The following is a 20951-nucleotide window of genomic DNA, read 5'->3' on the forward strand; positions in this document are numbered from 1 at the left end:
ACACCGGGCTGTGATTGGTCGGGGCGGCTGCCACTCAGCCCAAGTCAGCTCAGCGCCGCGAGCCTGGCGCTTCCGGCCGCCCGAGGAACGGGGATCGGGGGCTGATTTGTCAACTTGAGCGTCTGGTGCGTCCTGTCTGTGTGTGTGTTTTTCCTCGAATATCATTCGCTCTTTATTATTATTATTACATTTGGTTATCATTTAATTAATAAGAACGGGACCAGGTCAAGCATCGCCCGGGAACGGAGCGCTGACGAAAAAAAAACCCATCCCTTTTTCGGTTCCTTTCCGTCCCCCCACCCGCCACTCCCGGCCCGGCACTGCCCTCAGAGAGCGGAAGGTAATGTTCTCCTCACAAACATGTCCTATGTGCTGCACGTTGTTTGAGAAATGCGCTGAGATGTGTGTGTGTTTCCTTCCCCTTCTTTAAGAGGACATGAGGCGTTTGCCCTTGAGTTTGCTCTCTCTATAATAATTATAATAATAGTCCTGGCGTTTGACACAGCGCCTCATCACGTCTTCGAGGCGTCTCAAAGCGCTTCACAGGATACACTATAAAGTGAATTGATCGCATGTTTTGTGGGCGAAACGCCCACAGTTTGATCCAAATGGCCTTTCCTAGATTCTCCACATGCCATTTGCTTTTGCAGTTTTTTGAACTACAAGCGCTCTCTCCCTTTCCTTTCCATTCCAGGGAGATGTATTTTATTTTACAGTGTTGTGTTGGTACAGGGTTGAGGAATGCTGCCTTTCATTAGTTACCTTAAAGTGTGTATGTATGACTCAACAAGCGGTTATGTTTTCCTTATTAAATATAACTTTAAAAAAAGTAGGTCATGTTCAAACTAACTACAATATCACGTCAAAGGGAAGAATTCCCTCCAGCCGAGTTACTCTGTACTTCTCAATTTTTTTCCTTAAGAATGTTTTGACATATATCTGTTTTCTTGGAATTAAATCGGTGTTTTAGTCTGCAGGTCCTGTGCACGATTCCAATTCTCTTTTCCCTCTTTATATTTTGCTGAAATGCTGTACTCTGTCCAGCGCCTTGGGACGACCTCTCGACGTGAAAGGCGCTATACAAATGTAATCTTGTTGTTTGTGTTTTAGCCATTTGTGTAACTGACAGCATATAACCAATATTATCCAGTATTAAATTTTGTATTGCTTGAGTTGAGTTGTGTTTTTCATAATGCACAATGTTGAAATAATATCATTTTTAGAATATACTATTCATAAGCTTGTAGGGAAAAATAATGAACTTGAAAATAATTAAATTATAGGGTAAATATGTAGAAATTAAGGTCTCTACTTTGAATTATTGTAGGAAAAAGGTTATAATAATAATAATCCTTGCATTTGATATAGCGCTTTTCATGTCTTCTAGACGTCTCAAAACGCTTTACAGAATATACTGTAAAGTGATTTGACTGTATATTTGTGGGCGAAACGGGACAGCCAATTGCGTACAGCAGTATCCCACAAACAGTCGTGGATTGAAGTGACCAAATTCTTATTTGTTTTCTTGTGGAATTATCATCAGGCGTGTGAAGTAAGGAAACTTGCCCAAGGTATCGCCCTGCTGGAAATCAAACCCAGGTCTCTCACTTGCAATGCGAGTGCTCTAACCACTGAGCTACAGGACTCCACAAGGGATGCAGTCCTGAGTTACACGACTGCACCCCTTATATATTACTAATACAAGGGGTGCAGAGTTGTATTTGTATTTTTCATTTTTTGACTTTTCATTTTCCTTCCCATAGGGAAGTTGTCGCGCTTAGTGCCTTTTGTTTATCAAAGTACTGCACCTTCTGAAATGTGGAATTCATCTTGTGGGAAAACTGAAGGGAGAAACTCATGTCTGTCTTACTCTTCTGCACAATATATGGCATATATGTCTACAACACCATTTTGATACCTCAAAATAATTAGTTTTTCAATAATTTCCTGTTTTAGACTTTTTGGAGCCCCAATTTGGGGTTGCTTAACCACTTCTTCACACATCTTTTTCAATCTTGCTTCTGAGTCCAAAGGTTGTAGGTTCAAGCACCATTCTTTCTTATTTCTTTGGGAGGGTGGGGAGTTGGAACTTCTTGCTACTTGTAGTTTTCAGAATTAACATGTGGTCCAGTAAAAGTTACTAAGCTGCCAAACTGGTTCTGTAGCTGAATAGTTCAAAGTTCACTTACAGCAGATTATGGTGTGATATTTGTCATTGGGTGGTGCACCATTTACACTTATTGTATTGGTTGACCTGCTCTTGTGCTGTATGTGATGTGTCTTGTTCAGCCACATTCCAGATGATGATGAGCAGAATAGCTGCATTTCTGTTACAGAAACTGTCATCTGTCGTATTGTACACAACGAGAACACATGACTGTGAAGACATTTCTTGTTTTCTTTAGAAAGCTAAAACTTCAGGCAAGGATAATAGGAACATAGAAACAGGTCCATTGAGTCTGTCCCACCACTTTTGAAGACTGTGGCCAAATTCGCAACTCAATTCCACCTTCCCACTCTCTCCAAGTCCCTTGTCATACATTTTTTTAATACAGTAAATGGTGTGCAAGTAACTTCTTTCACACCTCACATGTGCACAGAAAATGTAGTACTTAAAATGTTGTATCTCAAATACTGAATAATTCTTATTTACTTAATGGAACAAACGCTTATAAAAGTAAAGAAAAGATATTAAAAGTTAAATAGCTATAAAGAATTATAACTGTTACCGTTCTTTTGTTTAGTCTTTTTCTACTGATTTTAAAAGAATCCTTTAAACAATGAGTGGTGAGGAACTGAGTAAGGTACTTCCTTAAAGATTTAATGAGGCCATGTTAGGGAAGTGAATTATTATGAATATGGATGCAGTCACCCAGGGCTAATTCAAAACGGATTGTTCTGAAGTTTGTTCAGTTCCCCCTCAATGTTAGGTTTAGTAACCATTCCAAACAAATACCTCTGTCATTGGACTAAGTTGACACCAAAATATTCAGAAAAGGGCAGTACAAAAGGATATTATTTATAACTTTTTAAAAAAAGTTCCTCTTAATTAGTTATTTCTATTTCTGAAATGCAGTGTTAATGAATAAACTGAGACATCCTTCCGACGTGCTAAGGTCCTATAGTAAATGCAAGTATTATTACTTTATTAATAAAAAGCTCATTGACCTTTGAGGTATGTGTTTAGCGTGACAAAATTATTGAAAAGAACATGTAACTGGTAAAATATTTCAGTCAAAAATACACGGTTTAAGAAGAGTATTTGGAGATGTGTGATTTGGGAATTTCATGCACCAGTTTCAGAAATAATCCACTGCCGAATCTAGTCAATATTAAATCCACCTGGGGGTAAAAATGACTAAACTTGAGTATTCTTTGGGTGTTTTTTTNCTCATTTTCTTCTTCTTCTTTGGTCAGTAAAGGTGTCATGAAATTAGCTGGTTACAAATCCCAGTTCTTCCTTTCCAATAGTGTAATGTGAAGCAGCACAAGCTTAAAGGAAATATGCTAAACACAAGTTACTCTTTCTGCAGCCTAAAGTGTAAGGTTTTTAAACATTAAACAGCCTTCTGATTGGGTTAACTAGTAGCAAATAGAATTTTCAGAATATAGTTGCAGCTGATAAAAAGTGGTGGTGCAGTTGTCACTTTTGATTCGGGTTTTGGTCACAGGCGTTTTCATTGCTAATCTGTCGAGGACATAAACTGGAAGTTGGTCATTTCACTCATCAACGCTCTCCCACAAAAATATTTTATTTAAAATATATAAAGTGGTTTCAAATCAGCATAGTAATATTACAATGTATCAGTTTTTAGAAGGAGCATGTATATGACTTCCTCATCAAAATCGAAAAGCTTTGTACAAAAAATAATGCAGTGCTTGGCTCATGGGAGACGGAGAGAAATATCTATGTTTTTCCAACAAGGATCCCTTGTATCTTGGGGAAACTTCAAAGAGAATGTAAATCATTGAACTGTTACGATTGAAAAGGAGGCCTTATAAGCCACCAGGATAATTTCTGATTGGAGTGTGAATATTAATGAATTCCACCTGGAGTTATTGCAATGTATTAACAGCAGAATTTATTCAACATTCCAAATATAGCCCTCCTCCCCACTCAGCATATTCCTTAAGGACTGAAAACTGCTAATTTGCAGCTATCCATGCAATTCCTGTGACTCAATTTCTTTGTAATACAATCAGATATGTGTATTAGAAGATTATTTGGAACTCTTTTTGTCAGGCTTCACCTATTGGCTCATTTTAAAAATGAGTTACAACACCCACCAAAAGAATTAAAACATTAAAATAATATTGTGTGGAAGTTTTTTTAAATACTCATTCTTCAAAGAGCCATGCTTTTAAACTCGTTTAAACAAGATCTAAAAATAAACATTGCTTATACCTCTGGATGTGACAATATAATAATATAACAATAATGCTTGCATTTGATATAGCGCTTTTCACGTCTTCTCGACGTCTCAAAGCGCTTCACAGAATATGCTGTAAAGTAAATTGACTGTATATTTGTGGGTGAAACGCAGCAGCCAATTGCACACAGCAATGTCCCACAAACAGTCGTGGATTGAAAATGAACAATTTATTATTGTTTTGTTTTGAAGGGATTATTATTAGGCGTGTGGAGTAAGGAAACTTGCCCAAGGTTTCGCCCTGCCTGGAATTGAACCCAGGTGTCTCGTTTGTAAGGACAGTGCTCTAACCACTGAGCTACAGGACTCCACATTAGCATCATTCAATATGTGGTAATAAGTGTTTGTATGGTACTTGGCAAAGTAACGCAGATTAAACCTACATTATTATAATTAAAAGATAATAATGTAAAAGATATTAAATCATTAGATATGAATATTATAAAGGGTTCATTGAATTTTAACTTTGACCTTTATTGGTAATCCAGCTTTATTCTAGCTCAGGTCTAAAACCCCTCATTGTCCACCGCCCTGGGACGTCTTTCCAACATGAAGTGTGCTATACAAGTATAATTTGTTATTGTTGTAATCACCTTAGATTTGCCTCAATTGTTGACTATCCCATGAAACCAACAGCAGCTGAGTGAATGTTGGGCAATTCAACTACAAATAATGCACTGATCTAGCTCATGTATTTCAGATCCTTAAAACGACAAAAGGCCGATTTATGGGTCGTTAGGTCACCTCTAACATTCCTGCATTTTATGTACTAGACATGCCCCTGAATTAAAATGTGCAATGCTTACATTAGGTATTACTTCAGTAAATTTTCCATTGTCCTAGAACTAAAATTATTTTGAAACAGACTCTAGCACAACAAATAATGATTACCACAAAATATCAGTGATAAGGTGGTCATAAAAATTCTTATGGTCCCGCCTGGTTCTACTTGTTAACTCAGGAGGATCTGAGTCATTAGTTATTGACTGGAAGGGAGTGCCATTAGGTATTGACTGGAATAGAACATACGTTATGTTTGTAATTCACTATTACTTATTTTTTTGCAGCCTTTCAATTCCACAAGTATGAAGGAGTTATGTTTTGGTGACTGGATAATAACCTGACCACACTAGACATAATTTGCTCTGATAGATTAACTTTAGAAACTTGAATGCTCAATAATTTGGCTTTAGTGATTAGGTTTGGGAAGGGGAAAATTAACAGGACTGCTTAGCTGCTAATTAACATCCAGTAACCCCAGCTGGAGGTGGATATTTCATGAAGACAGAATCAGTTGCAATGTCCCTTTTGTTCAGTAGCCTGCCAAGACTCCCAAGCCTAAAAATCTAATCCTTAAGTTTGTGCAACCAATTTGGGTTAAGTTTTCCATCCAACCATTCCATAACTTAATCAGGTAATACACATGAGCACATTTACTCATTGTTGTACTTTAGAATTTTCATCTAATCAGAAGTACCACAAATAGTATTCATGTGTAGCTGGCGTTTCAGAATTTCATAGCCCACCCTCATGACTCTTTACCTACTTTTCTTGATGCTAAAAATTCCCTTACTAAAGACAATGATTGTGTATGGCTCTGATGCACTCATTGTTGTTAAATGCAGTATGACCTTGTATGCCATTATGATATCATCAAGATATCCTTATTTCATACCCATTTCAGTCTGTTCATTTTCACTGTTTAAGTATTACAGGATTGAATGGCAATTATACAGAAAATATTAGCTGGTTTGGAATGTGTTGTAAGATTGTAATACAATTCAAGGATTCAGATGATATCATGAATCAGAAGGCCACAAGCTTGGATGGTGTATAAATTATCTGAAATCTGAGATTGTGTTATAGTCTAAATGCATGATCCAAAGGCATCTTTTATTATATGCATGCTTTGCAACCCTTTTTGAGTGTTTTAACTTTCCTCCATGAGTCTTTTTGGAGTTAGTGATGGTTACAGTAACAGGAGTGACAATAAGGCAACTTTTATGATGTAAGTAGATTGCAATAAGAAATGAAGGTTCTATAAGATTGTAATGCGAGTTCAGAGATACAGTTGACAACTGACATGAGGAATATTATTAGTAAAAAAGCTTTTAGGATTCTATGTATTGGAATAAGTTACAGTGTCAATGCTATGTTACTACTTGTAGTGATAAAAGTTTCATCTCAAGTATTGATATGCTAATCAAACCATTCCTTTTCACAAGTCTGAGCCAAATCATTCTGCTCACTCTCACAGTGCGGATGTACAATTATCAGTTGTTAATCTGAGTTAAATATACTTCATTTTGTATTGCATGTTTTTACATAAACTGGGATTTCATTTGAGCAGTGAATGGGGTGGAAAAATGCATGGCATATAAAATAAGTGGAGCTGTCCTTCTGGTGGAATGTCACGCTGGTTTGATGACTCAAGTGTGTGTGGATTTCACTTTGTACTAAGTTTCATGATTTAGAATAGTCCTGTCACTAGAGTGCAGGTTTTTAAGTATTAAATAGTAGTCATTATTGCATTTTATATCATGTCTGGAGGTCTCGTCTTTCCCTTTTCATTGTTATAAAATCAACTAAGCTTGTGGTTATTTGACTGAGACAATCTTTTATTCATAGGAATTAGACCAAATTCTCACCCATCTGATATCTTTTAATATAGCTATAATAAAGCCTGAAATCTTGGTGGGACTTGTTTCCTTTTTAAGCATGCCACCAAGAGAAGTCGCCAATTTCAGCCCAGGCATTGACCCACAAGAAGCAGGGGAAAATAAACCATTTAGAACAAAACCATTATTATTAGAACCATTTCAACTGCTTTACGGAATCTGGAATTAAATCCAGCATCTATTTTGCAGTATTTTGCTTTTTGTTTATGAAATCTGGGATAGTCTTGCTTCCAGGTAGTAGTGAGGCAACAGAACTAAGTGTCAGCTCTGTCAATATCCCGCAACTAATCGTAAAGTTTGCCAAAAGCTACAGTGCCAAAAGCCAAGGTGAAGAGAAGGACAGTAATAAATTACCCTTGGTACAGTCCTAGGTCTAAATACTAACATTGCAGAATACAAATACTCTTGAAAATTCATTTCATATTTAACTACTAGCCACAGTAACAAAGTTTAGATTAAAAAAAAGTTACCCCAATTTAATTATTTGAATTTGATTGGTCTTGCTTCCTTTCCACCAAGAATGAAGGAGGAAGGTTATCATTGCTGCTTTTATCATCTTAAAAATGAATTTGGCGTGCTGAGAATGCATGTATGTACAGATTGAAAGTGGATTGTTTGCAGCTTTGAACACACCTGTAACCTTTCATTGGAAGAAAAACTAAAGGTGTGCAAGTAACATGATCGTGCAAGCAGTTTGTGTGCTGTGTAATTCTGCATATCAGTAACTATTTTTATTGTTGAATGTAAATTAAAACTTGATCAGGAAGTTGTACATATTTGTGGGTAGATCTTAGTATTTAAATAGAGCTTAAGTAAATCTGTGATCCATAGGAAGTTCTGGTTGATCTTGTGTGTTATTAGTATAATAATTTATAGGAAGACTACTAATTTGAAAAGTTATTTCTGGTTATTTGATCTTTTTTACACCTATGTGATGTATGTATCTTATAGTTGCCTCCTGTATTTTGACCTGGGTAAGTATTTATTTGGCTGAATAATTTGCCATTCAGTGAAATCAGCAAGGACAGACTATGAATTATAAATCTCTACTCAGGGAAATTGTATGATTAGACACAAGCAAATGCTGATCGAGTCATTGAGGTAAAATAGGCATATGAAAAGTACTCTTTATTGTTAAAGACATTCTATTAAACATATAAAGCTTTTGTTGGCATAATGGAGAAGAAAAAGCTTTCTATGTTGCATCAGAGAAAAATTGTAATTATTGCTGTTTGGTTAACCTCACTGTTACTGTAGTTGAGCTCTTTTGCACAACATCAGGAAAGATGCAATACTGATTTTGCTGCATTTATTTCTGAAATGTTTTTCAGTTGATCAGTGATGAAACGTATATTCCGGATGAATGAATATTGATTTTGTTTTCACTTTAGGTCTTCGGTAAACTTTTAGATCAATCCAGAAGAAAACATCGAGAAACTGTACCTTGTATACCAGCTTAAGGAGAACAATGTACTAAATTGGGTCAGTGGAAGAAGTTATTTTTTCCTTTTTAAAAAGATGAATAGCGAGGAGGAGTTTTTTGATGCAGTTACGGGTAAGTATCAGTGGGGGGAAAATAATAACAACAAATTGCATTCATATAGTTCCTTTCACATTGGGAGTACAACCCAAGCCACTGGACAATCAAGGGTTTGTAGGCTGAGATCAAAGGTGTGGAAGGGCAAAAGGGGGTTGGAGTTGGGAGGATTACCGAAGGTACAGTCAGAGAGGAAGAAGGTCTTGAGATGGGCCTTGAAGGAGGCAAGGGAGGGGGTGACAAGACTGAGCCACAAGAAAAGATCTTGTGACTGATGTTTAAGCCTGAGATTTATTCTGTTCAGTAAACTGTTGTATTTTGCAGTTGTTCAATATTGTAGCAGTTGGTCATTACAGGAGTTGCATATGTACAAAAATATATCTTGAAATATTTCTTGTGGCTGCAGTCCATTTTTTTCCCCTTTGTAATGACAGTGAAATGATAAGCTTTGAAACAGTTTCTTGTCCTCCTTACTATATTTCAATCTGCAAGACAGTGAATGCCATGAGCAGATCCTCAGCAAACTGGCAGTTTAGAACTCTTCAGATAACGCCCACACACTGGCAATCTGACATTTAAAGAGGTACAGTCCTACAGTTATTGCATACACTGTTGCAAGTCAAGTACTAACGGTAAATGTGTTTTTAAGGGTGAGCATGGATTTAGTAATTGGTGGGAAACCTGCCCAATGTTTCTAAAACCAATGGGAAAGAAATTCAGAGGATTTAACCATAAGCTTCTGAGTTTTTTTTGTGATTATAAGAATAGCACACACTTCCTTTTTGAGATACACTTTAATATTATAGGAACTCTTTTTGGCACTATTCTAATCTTGAGGGCACTCTAAAACCACTTCAGAAGCTTTAACTCCTTAATCTATATCGTTTTGAAAATCTCCTGAGGAATTAACTAGCATAGACAATCTTTGGTGAAATGAAAGGACACAGAACTTTTGCAGTTCAAGGATGAGAGATCAGCAATAGTTATAATTTCAAAAATTGTTTCTGTTCCACTTAATTTCTTAAAGCTTTTCAAATTTTATTAAACATTAATGAATGCTAGACTTTTATGGGAACAAGTATAACTAATGTGACTTTGTGGTACAATGCATACACAATTGAAGTTTTGTATTGCTTGTTGCAAAATTTATCCCTCCCATTGGGACATCCTCCCCACATGAAAGGCGCTATGCAAATATAATTTTGTTGTTATTGTATTTCTCCTTGAAGATGCTAATGCTAATTTTTTTGTTTTGTCATCCGCCTTGGGTAAGATTCAGCTCTTAATGTATATGTCCTTTAATGCTCCCGATGTGTGGTATTATGTTTACATAAAGTTAGTTGAATGTGTGTCTTGCATTAAAAAATGAAGCTGTACCTTTAAAATAATGCATTCTTAAGTTGCATTGCATTTTTTATTTTTTAATTCGCAATGCAAATTATTCATTTTTTTGGTTTAAGTCACCGCTATAATAAATAATAAGAATAATCCTTACATTTGGTATAGTGCCTTTCTTGTTAGGAGGACATTCCAAAGCACTTTACAGGATGTACAGTAAAGTGCCATGGCTGTGTGTATTATGGGTGAACATAGAGAGGTATAATGATTTATATCACTATTATACAGGCTATGAATCGGATGATTCTGAATCCACAGCAAGCAAAATGTTAGCAGGAGATTCAGTAAAGTTTCCTAACAAAGGTGCGAGCAAATTGTGTGAACAGAAGATGCACAACCCACCAGGATCCCAAGAAAACGGAATTAAGCAACCTAGGTGAGTTCAGTTGGTGGCGTAATCAAGTTCAAGCATCATATTGTACGCCAGTCAAAACTGCTTTTGTACATGTGAGGCTAAAACCTAGAAACATTTCTTCATGTTGAGTTATTAACTTGTTAATGGACTGGCATCCAATCCACTGGACTGAAACATTCCCAAAGTAATTACATGATTTCTTCATCAAGCAAATAGTAGAGGGGTGTGTTTAATTGGGGGAGAAAAAGATTAAAAATTGATCTTGTTACTCTGATGATTATGTCACAGGACTTGGATGTTCGTATCTCAGTAGCTGAATGGCATTTTTTATTCCCAGCCCTGTTCTTCCTCACGAAAAATCATTTTAAAAACAAATGCTCTTTATTTAGGAATTCATCAATGAAAAGAGAAATTATTAAAAACCACTGTGTGTTGTGCTGTGGAAATCTAAGCTTGTTTTTCTATTTGTATTGCCAAGTGGAGAATTGTAATGAAAAAAAAGGTTAATGTGAAATGTTGATAATAAGTGTAAAATGTTAGACTCCTTTGACTAAGAAACATACTATTTACTTGTATCAGATGTGTTTCTGACAGTGTCTGCTTTTGTTGTTCTTGTAGAACTGCATTGCCAGCTCCGATGTTTAGTAGAAGTCAGTTCAGTTTGTGGAGCATTTTAAAGAAATGCATTGGGTTGGTGAGTAAGAGATTTGGGCCATTTTAGTCTCCATTGCAGTAATGAATGTGCTTCTCAAGAAGGAACAGTTATTTATTTAATAATATTATCTTTGATAACTGTTTACAATTTACACTTAACAGCTGACTTGTATTAATTATAACTGGTTTCTCTAGGTATTTTTTTTCTATATTAATATTCTATAGGTATTATCTGTAATATTCTATAGGAAATGGGTGCAGTTGACAGCATTGAAGAGTTAAAAAGTCAGCAGAATATTTTATAATAATGGTAATGCTTGCTTTTGATATAGAGACTTATCACATCATTGAGGCGTCTCAAATTGCTTCAGAGGATATACTTTTGTACATGTGAGGCTAAAACCTAGAAATAGCTAGTAATAGCAAAATAGTAATGGAATCTAGTAAAATATAAAAAACTGATATGCGACTTAACAAAGCATTAAAGCTTTATGTTCTGTCTTTAGGAACTGTCAAAAATTACAATGCCAATTATATTCAATGAGCCACTGAGCTTTCTCCAGCGAATTACTGAATACATGGAACACACGTATGTTCTCCATAAGGCTTCTCTACTTTCGGACTCAGTGGAGAGATTGCAGGTGAATACGTTTCAAGTGAGGCTGATTGGGGGGGAGAAAATATCTTCAAACTTTGTTTGTTTACTGGTGCCCATACAGCAGCCAATGTGTAAGAGCACAAACTGGTGACATTCAGAATTTGAACTGTAGGGACAGATCAGGTTTTTAAGAAAGTGTGGAAATTACTAATGTGAATTCTGAATTAGTTTGGGCTTGGACCATGATTGTAATGTGGGGACTTGGACAGTTTGTTCCCTGATAGAGTTGTTAACTTTGCAGCATTTTATATTCCATGCATGTTGTTTTCAGCAAAATTGGCAAACAAGTCTGATGTTTTGAATACGAATTGGTTATAAGTTCCAAAGTCGGCAGTGAGCCTTTTTGCTTTGACTGTTGCCTGATACCAAATATAATGTACTTACTATGTATAAAATTTCAAGTGACTGGATTGCGCTAGTTTATTCACCTAGATATCATTCTAAAGTTCTGTTTGTGTAATCTGCTTTTTTTCCAAAAAGGCTGTAGCTGCTTTTGCGGTTTCTGCTGTAGCTTCACAGTGGGAGAGGACTGGCAAACCATTCAACCCACTATTAGGTGAAACCTATGAACTTAGAAGGTGAGATACCAATAGCATTGGATATTTTGATTCTCTTTAAATGTTATGGGTCCAATTCTCTAAAAGTAATATTGGTAAGCGCTCCAGGACCCTACCCTGTTTGAAGGGCGCTATATAAATGCAAGTTGTTGTTGTTGGTAAAGCTGTTGAATTAGTAAAATATTGTTTTCATTCCTCCTTTACAGCATAGCGTATATTTCATGAGCTGGAAGAAAAATGTAAAAAAAGTAACCTGCTGTGTTAGGAGGCAATTATTTCATTACTATCTTGTCGATCGGTTTATAAGATATTATAATTTTGCTAAGTAAAGGAAAATGTTCTATTTTAAAATATTTGCTTAAACATTTTAGCTTCTTCCTGTAGGGAAGATCTGGGGTTCAGGTTCGTTTCTGAACAAGTCAGCCATCACCCTCCAGTCAGCGCATTTTATTCAGAAGCCTTGAATAAGGATTTTGTTTTCCATGGTTCTATTTACCCAAAGCTTAAATTTTGGGGGAAAAGTGTAGAAGCAGAGCCTCGAGGAACTATCACTCTAGAGCTGAGAAAGTAAGTACATTTTGAATTTGTGGGTAAATTGCATTTGTTTTTTACACACTTCCCAGTCTGCTGGTGTGTCCTGAATGGTGATTTCTGATGAAGGTTAACATGATTAAAAGATGACTTGAGAGTTAAGAGACAGAAGGAAAGTCAATGTAATTGCTAAATATATTAGCTATGGCTACACCAAATAATTGATTTAAGTTTTTGAGTTCAATTCAAGAATGTAAAATCTTCATTTGAGGGAATTTTCTTTCAATATTTGCTTTTAGGGAAAGGACAATCAAAAGCAAAAGGTTACTGCTGCAACTTCCGCTATGTTTATCACATAGAATGGTAATGCTTAAATTAATAATGATTCTAATAATTATTATTACTTTTCTTTTAGGCACAATGAGACCTATACTTGGACAAATCCTACCTGTTGTGTACATAATATAATAATTGGCAAATTATGGATAGAACAGTATGGAACAGTAGAAATCATTAATCACAGGTAAGATTAACTGAAATTGAATTCTTCCTTACACTTATTTTAGTATTTCAAACCATTTAAATTATCCATAATGTTGTATCTAGATAACACATGCACCCAGCCACTGTGCGTAAAGCTACTAATCTATGTGGGTGATTTAATTTTCATTGTATCATTATATCAAATGTAGAAACGTCCTCTACATGTGGGAGTGGGGGTGTGTGCATGTTGGGGGGTTGTGGGGGGTGCGGTTTGTGGTAGGAGAGGTGTTTGTGTGTGACTGTGGGGGGGNATTTGTGGCAGCAGGATGCCCTCTGCCCTGCTGACATTCACTGCTGATGTTCACACATGAACAATGGCCACTTGGCCAGAGTGTTGGAGACGTAACCAGTATCTGTGAAACCCAAGAGGAGGCCAGACTGGGAGCAGAGAGACATAAGCTAATGGCTGAGAAAATTACACTATATTTAAAAGAAAATATTATACCCTTGATATTTTATTAATGTTTTATTTCTCACTTATTTTTCAGTACTGGTGAAAAATGTGTGCTGCAATTTAAATCATGTGGACTCTTTGGAAAAGAATTACACAGAGTTGAAGGATACATTCAGGATAAAAGGTTGTCCAAGAAAATAGGTCATAATGCTTTGAATAAACTAGTTAGAACATTAATATTTGTTATGATTCGTGAATTTGTTATACCAGAGAGCCAATTATCTACACTAATTAGGACTGGATCCACTATGCATCTGGATACAATTCATCATCATGAAAAAATACAACTTGTTTACAGCATTCTTCCATAAGGAATTATACTGTTACTTTAGTGTTACACTATGCCAGGCCTTTTCTGTCTCTGGCTTTGTTTCATTCTGTATCTGTCTGTCACAATAATATGTAAAATTATGAACACTTACCTTTGACCTACTGGCAAAAAAAAACAATTTATGAGGTTTTATTCATGTGTACAAAGTTACTTGACCCATAATTTCCAAGTCTTGTGACTTCATGTAAGCACATAACTTATTTTTTTGCTGGTACTTCAATTAATGTTTTATTAATTGATCCGGAGTAATAATTCCCTCAAAAAAATGATAATTTGGTCAATCAATACATGGCTGTTTCTAGGACACTGCTGTGGGCAATTAGCTGCTGCGTTTCATCCATCAAATATACAGACAATTTACTTCACAGTATAAAACGTGAAGCGCTTTGAGACGTCTCGAAAATGTGATAAGGCACTTTATCAAATGCAAGGATTATTTTTTACCATTATTAATTGTATGGATAGTTTGTATGCAAATAAAATGAGAGGTGGAGCTGAAATAAATTTCCAGTTCAGTTTTATGTCCCCCTGCTGCCTTTCAGTCGTGTTTGTACCAACGTATTAAAGTGACGCTGTGTGTTTGTCTGACAGTAAAAAGAAGGTGTGTGTGATATATGGCAAATGGACTGAATGCCTTTGGTGTATAGACATCAACACGTATGAGACCCACAGAAAAAATGATAAAAGAGGTGGAGAACAGAAGAAAGCCAAGGAGGTAGATCCTTTTGTTACAAAGTTGTTAACTCTGTCAATGTAGTTTGTTCAGGTTTTTCAAATGTTGTGCTGTATAGAATGTACATTACTGTACTCCACTGCTCCCCATCCCCCAGGGGATTGAGTTTGAAATCCTTATCTTCATTTTTAAATCCCTCAACGGTGTTGCAGCACCCTACGTCTGTGACCTTTAAGTTTCCCATCAAAATCATTACAGCTTGTAGTCTTATTCAGGCTTGGAATGGAATAGTTGTACCTGGAATGCTATCTTCTAAAGGACATTACTGATCTGTATTTCAGACTGAAGATGTTGTCCGAACTGAAAATGATGAAGCTGATGATATGCCTGAAATCCAAGAAACTGTCCAAGTTATTCCTGGAAGCAAGTTGCTGTGGAGGATAACTGCCAGACCTGCACACTCTTCCCAGGTAAGAATAAAAGACTTCCTTTTGTACCGGTTTTTGACCTGTAAAGATTATGTATGTGCATACTCTCGAATACTGAATATGTGGACATTGCAACCTCAGAATTAAACTGTTGAACATGAGATTGATGCTTTGATTTTCACTAGTATTATTTTCTGGAAAGTTAAAAGTGCACAATATAATTTTTGACCGATTACATTTCCAGTTTTTATAAATTCTTAAGTAATTGTCAATTGCTTTAAATGCTATTATTGTCTTTGCTTCAAAGGCCATTTGTGGCAAGACATTCCATATTCTAGCAACCCTCATGTGTGCAAAGAATTCAACAACAGCGACACCTTGTATTTATATAGTGCCCTCCATGCCTGGCGGCGTCCCAGAGCGCGTGTTCCCCCAATTCTCCTAAACTTCCCTTTTTTATTGTTCAGGTGATGATTCTCAATTTATTCTCATTCGCTGACCAGTAGATAATGTTACTGAATTCATAGAAATTTTTATATAATAATAATCCTTGCATTTGAATAAATGCCTTATCACATCTACAAGATGCCTCAAAACGCTTCACAGAATATACAGTAAAGTGAATTGATTGTATATTTTGCAGGTGAAACGCAGAAACAAATTGCGACAGCAGTGTCCCACAAACAGTCGTGGATTGAGTGACCGATTTATTATTTTTTTAAGGAATTATTACCCTGGAAAAGCATTCCGCCAATTGACTAATGACTGGGTTCCTACTTACTGCTCGGTAAACACATGCATGAGGAGTAAGGAAACTTGCACATCATTTTGCCCTGCCAGGAATCGAACCCAGGTCTCTCGCATGCGAGGCGAGTGTGCTAACCACTGAGCTACAGGACTCCAGTGAATGTGTAGAAGCCCTGCTCTTGTTACATTTCTAGGTTGTATTTATTATAGAATATTGCTCAAAAAGACTAATAGACAAATTTGCTTCCTGTTTCCAGATGTATAATTTTACTCATTTTGCAATGATGCTGAATGAATTAGATGAAGAAATGAAGAGTTCCTTTGCTCCAACTGATTGCCGCTTTCGACCAGATATTCGAGCAATGGAATCTGGAAACATGGGTATGCATTAAGAATAAATAGCACCAAATGCATTTTATTCAACTTGCTTATGTGTGTATGTTTTGGAAAAAGGTGTTGTAAGGTTCTAAGTGAGATGAAATAAATCTTTTTAAACATAAAAATCTACACCCACTAAGCAAAATATAAATGCGATATAAGTGCATAACACACAAACAGATTCTGTAAGAAAAGTATGATTTGGCTGTGCCTAAAGATTTCGAAAAAAAGTTGGGTTTTATAATTGACAGAATTGGCTGGTGTGGAGAAAGAAAGACTTGAAGAAAAACAACGAGCTGCACGTAAAGAAAGAGCCAAAGGTGAAGATGAGTGGACAACCAGGTTAGTAAGCGCTTCAAGATGCTGTCCGGCATGAAGGGCGCTATATAAATGAAAGTTATTGTTGTGTAGTATGCTCGGATTTCACGGGCTGCCACAAGAAAGTTTCTTATCTGCTAAAAAGTGACGTCAAGACACTGTCCCTTGGATGAGACGTTAAACCGTCTGTTCAGCTGGATGTTAAAATTCTTATTGCACTGTTTGAGAAAAGAAAAGTTTTTCCCAGTGTCCTGGCCAACAATCCTGAACCGCCCATCCCCCCCCCCCCCAATAAAATTGGTCACTCATTCCATGGCTGTGTGAGAGACATTGCTGTGTGCAACTGACTTTTGGCAAAAAATAGCTGCTGTAATGATTTGTACCAAGCCAAGTATGACTCCTTTAAGTAGCAAATAATTTTGAGATACTGAAAACTCTAATTTCTAAAAGTTAAATTGATATGAATTTCCTTTTATGACTTTTTTAAATGTACCTTTGACAATTTTTGTAAGAAACCATAGAAAAGTGACCACTTTTTTGAGAAGTGTGCCTGAAATATTTGATTCATATGACACTGCTTATATATTTTAAAATATTTTTCTTCCTGCAGGTGGTTTCGTCAAGACCTCAATCGTTATACAGGAACACAAGACTGGATTTATACAGGAAAGTACTGGGAAAGAAACTACGAAGATTCCCCTGATATTTACTGAGGATTTTTATTTTCGCACTGTCATTGAGAATGTTCCACGAAATGACTTGTACTTCTACTTCTAAATCTTCTACTTTGGTTTTGTCTGTGCCATTTTTTTTTGTTTAAGTGGGGTCATGTATCAGTCTGTCTTGATGTGTTCTAGTTTCAGAGCTATAATATTTTATGTGCAATAACCATAAACAGTTTAAAGTTTCCACTTCATTTACGTAATACTTTTCAACGGATATGATGGACTTTGGTACAAGATCTGACACCCCAGATTATGGTAATGTTGTTTATCTGATTCCCATGACTTTACAATTGGGCATATTTGCTTTTTAAGCCTTTCATCAGCATAAACCTACATGTAGGTTGAACAGAAATGTAGAATTCCTCCTTCTGGAATGATATAAACCCAAGACTTTGTGTAGCATTTCCTTGTTTATTCCTAAAAAAANGTACAGTTCCATATCTGTGGAAGTGGAATTGGCCTATTCATGAAATGGATGCAATTTCTGAAGACCATGTATTGATTGTTGTAAAAGTAATCAAACAAGCAACAACCCCGAAAGCACAGTTTAGTAGGGTTGTATGAGGTTTTAGTACATAAAGAAAGTTGGAAACAAACACAAACATTTTACTGATTGAATTTTTACTGAGATATTTAAAACAAATTTCCACATTTCAGATTCAGTCTTTTTCCTTTGAAAAGAATATCTTCCTCCCATTTGTTCTTACTAAACCTTCCCGTGATTGGTGTCTTGGTATAAGCCCAAAATGATTTGGGGGGCTGAGAACAGCGGAAATATGCTTAATTCTTGTTGGTGAGCATTTGGTATGGGCAGATGTGGTCAGCACGGCTGACAGTACACCAGAGGAAAGTTGTTCAACATGTGTAAGCACGCAGAAAGTAGAAGTTCACTAACATGGCTCATTTTCACTTGTACTCCCACAGTATCGTCCCTGTCTGTGAGAAGGGCTGTTCTTTCCCCAGCAGTACTTCTGCAGAGTTGCTCCATGTGCATAAGTTTCCATGTCTCCCAGATACAAATAAGGACTGTTTTGAATTGACAAAACCAGGAGCTGCTTTACATCATTGATGTTTACTGAAAATTTGCAATTCCCCCAAAAATTGTGTATCTCTGTATGTGTATTTTATTGCCAAAGTGATCTTTATTTTATTTTGTCTGCGAGTGTAGAATGTTTTGAAGCCATAATGTTAAATATTATTTCAACTTGAATCTATACAGTGTGTATATATAAACAATTTTGTGGGGCGGGGGAAATCAAATTGTACAGAGATAAATATACTTTCAATGGTCTTGAAATTATGGGAATATTTGGTATTAAATAAGTCGACTATATTTTACTCTGTTACTGGTCTGCAAATCAATGAATAGGTAAAAGCCTAAAGAACAGCAGCAGTACCAGTCCTATCGGTGAGGAAAAACAATGTGTTCTAGAGTTCTGTTTCTGTAAGCAGCTGTTCTTAATTACCATTTTCATTTGCGGACAGAGACGACTTTAATTCTCTCTTCTTTCGCCTCCCAGAAAGAAAAATCTAAAACTGGTGATCACTTTTATATGTAAATAAATTATACAAGCAAAACTGGAAGTTCAAGTCCAAGTCCATCACTTCTTGTAGTCTGGCAAGAAATGATATAAAATGAATGGTCCTCTCAATGTTATGAGGAATTTTAAGTACATTCTGAAACCAGTTGGTTGTCACCGTAGTTGTACTGTGGACGACAGAAGTACTTGTAGGACAAATGAGACGCTAAAATGTCACTTTGAACAAGCAAATTGTTTAACATTACTGTGGAGACAGATGCACATGATGTTTGTATGAGCACAAACAAATAGGTTTTTTGACACTTCCTTAAGATGGCTCCAAATCTTTACCTGGAGATGTAATTCGCCCTTTAAAGTTTGGTGTTGGGTATGATCGTTCTGGGATTGGGATGGTTGCACCACCTGCTGATTTATTTTATATCGTCAGTAGTCTTCCACGTTCAGTCTGGCAGTGAGTGTTGTATAACTTAACCAAATGGCATTCTATATTATGAGTATGACCTGAGGTATTTTAGCCATAGAGGCTAGTATTGCACATTTTATTTGCAGCATCACCATTATCAAAAACTATGCAATTGCCAGCATGCTGCTTCCAAAGTAAATTGCAGCAGTCCATATTAGCCATTTTGTTTTCTAAAAGTTCCTTGACCTGCATTTGCTTTTAAGGTTTTTTTTATAATGCATGCAACATTGATGTTTTTACATACATCTTATAGAATTCAGGACTTGTGAATTAAATATTATGTGACAGTAAGCAAATGCAAGGATTACAGAGATTGCTGGATTGAAGATTTGCGAAGAAAGCATATTCTATTTAAAGAAACCATATTTATTTTTGTGGTGTGTGTATATAGGCTGAAGTTAAAAACTACCAGAAGTAAAATATAGAACACTTTGCATGTCCTCTCAATGCAGTGCTTTTTATAATCATTGTAGCTAAACAATATATTTTTGAAGTAAAGTGGTCTTCTGTACTTGTGGTACGATTCTAAAAGTTAGAATGTAACTGACATTGTATGGTACTCCAGGTTTAAAAAAAAATGGCAGAACATGGTTGAATTTTGATAGTTATTAACCAAAACCTAGGTATAATTGATTGCTAAAAAGAGTATTGTTCCTTTTAAATGAAATGTGTAAGCATTGTCCAAATCGTATTTTGTATTCACTACAATGGCAACATTTTTGATCTGAATTATGTTCACGGGGATAATTATTAACTTTTAGAAAGCAATATATCAAAACACTATATTAATTTAAAATTATTGGCCCTGTTTCCTTCAAAAATATGATTTAGAAATATACCAGTTATTTGTGGATTGTTGCAGTCTCTGTGGGTATTTTAAACCGAACAATTAATGTTTAATTCACGCTTAGTGTATATTATGAACTCTTTGTGAAAAAAGTTAACTCTTTTGTTGTCTTGTTTACAACCACATAATCTCATACACTATGATTTGTATTCAATATTGAGTTAGGTAAAACCAATAATTTTGCCTTATTGGATAGTTGCTTTTTGGTTGAATTATTCAAACAATTGCTTTGCCTTATGACATGTTGCATGAAGAGAGTTCAGTTCATAAAACACAAACACTTGTGTAAAATAGACTTATTTTTATAATATTTAAATGATTGTCAAGGCCCATTATTATAGCTCCAAATCAGTTGTAATAATTTTCTGAAGAGTGCATAATTCTAAATTAATGTACGTTTAACAGATCAAAGTGTAAAAATATTTACTTAAAATAAAAAAGTTTGAAATGTTTTTTGTGCCAAGTTTTTATTTGTCAGTGTTGATAAAATGGCCAGAATGCGGTTTATTTTTCTTTATTATAGTGCAACTGAAATGATAGTTATGATAGAAATGAAATGATACCTCAGTTCACATTGAAGCATGAGGATACATACTTCTAATTTAGTAAGAAACATTTTGTATCATTGTAAAAGCTCAAGTAATTTGTTTCACAATGTTTGATTGTTCGTGTTGAATTAGTGCAGCTTTGTTTGATTTCTATGAA

At 35.8% G+C, this 20951-nt stretch overlaps 1 protein-coding gene across 2 annotated transcripts; it reads left to right on the forward strand.

Annotated features, from left to right (window-relative positions):
- Positions 1 to 65: 65 nt before the first annotated feature.
- Positions 66 to 20692, forward strand: osbpl2b (oxysterol binding protein-like 2b). Of its 2 annotated transcripts, none has more exons than XM_007905157.2 (14): positions 66 to 125; positions 8500 to 8663; positions 10272 to 10419; positions 11017 to 11092; positions 11559 to 11693; positions 12191 to 12288; positions 12652 to 12834; positions 13214 to 13321; positions 13830 to 13919; positions 14718 to 14841; positions 15141 to 15269; positions 16232 to 16355; positions 16604 to 16694; positions 17281 to 20692. In XM_007905157.2, the coding sequence occupies exons 2-14, from the start codon at positions 8627 to 8629 to the stop codon at positions 17381 to 17383; spliced, it is 1446 nt and encodes a 481-aa protein (XP_007903348.1). In that variant the 5' UTR covers positions 66 to 125; positions 8500 to 8626; the 3' UTR covers positions 17384 to 20692. The 2 variants fall into 2 exon arrangements, with proteins under 2 accessions (XP_007903348.1, XP_007903347.1); XM_007905156.2 differs by having other exon boundaries at positions 72 to 340.
- Positions 20693 to 20951: the final 259 nt, after the last annotated feature.

Source organism: Callorhinchus milii, unplaced genomic scaffold, assembly GCF_018977255.1.
Source record: "Callorhinchus milii isolate IMCB2004 unplaced genomic scaffold, IMCB_Cmil_1.0 Scaffold18, whole genome shotgun sequence".
Taxonomy (NCBI): Eukaryota; Metazoa; Chordata; class Chondrichthyes; order Chimaeriformes; family Callorhinchidae; genus Callorhinchus; species Callorhinchus milii.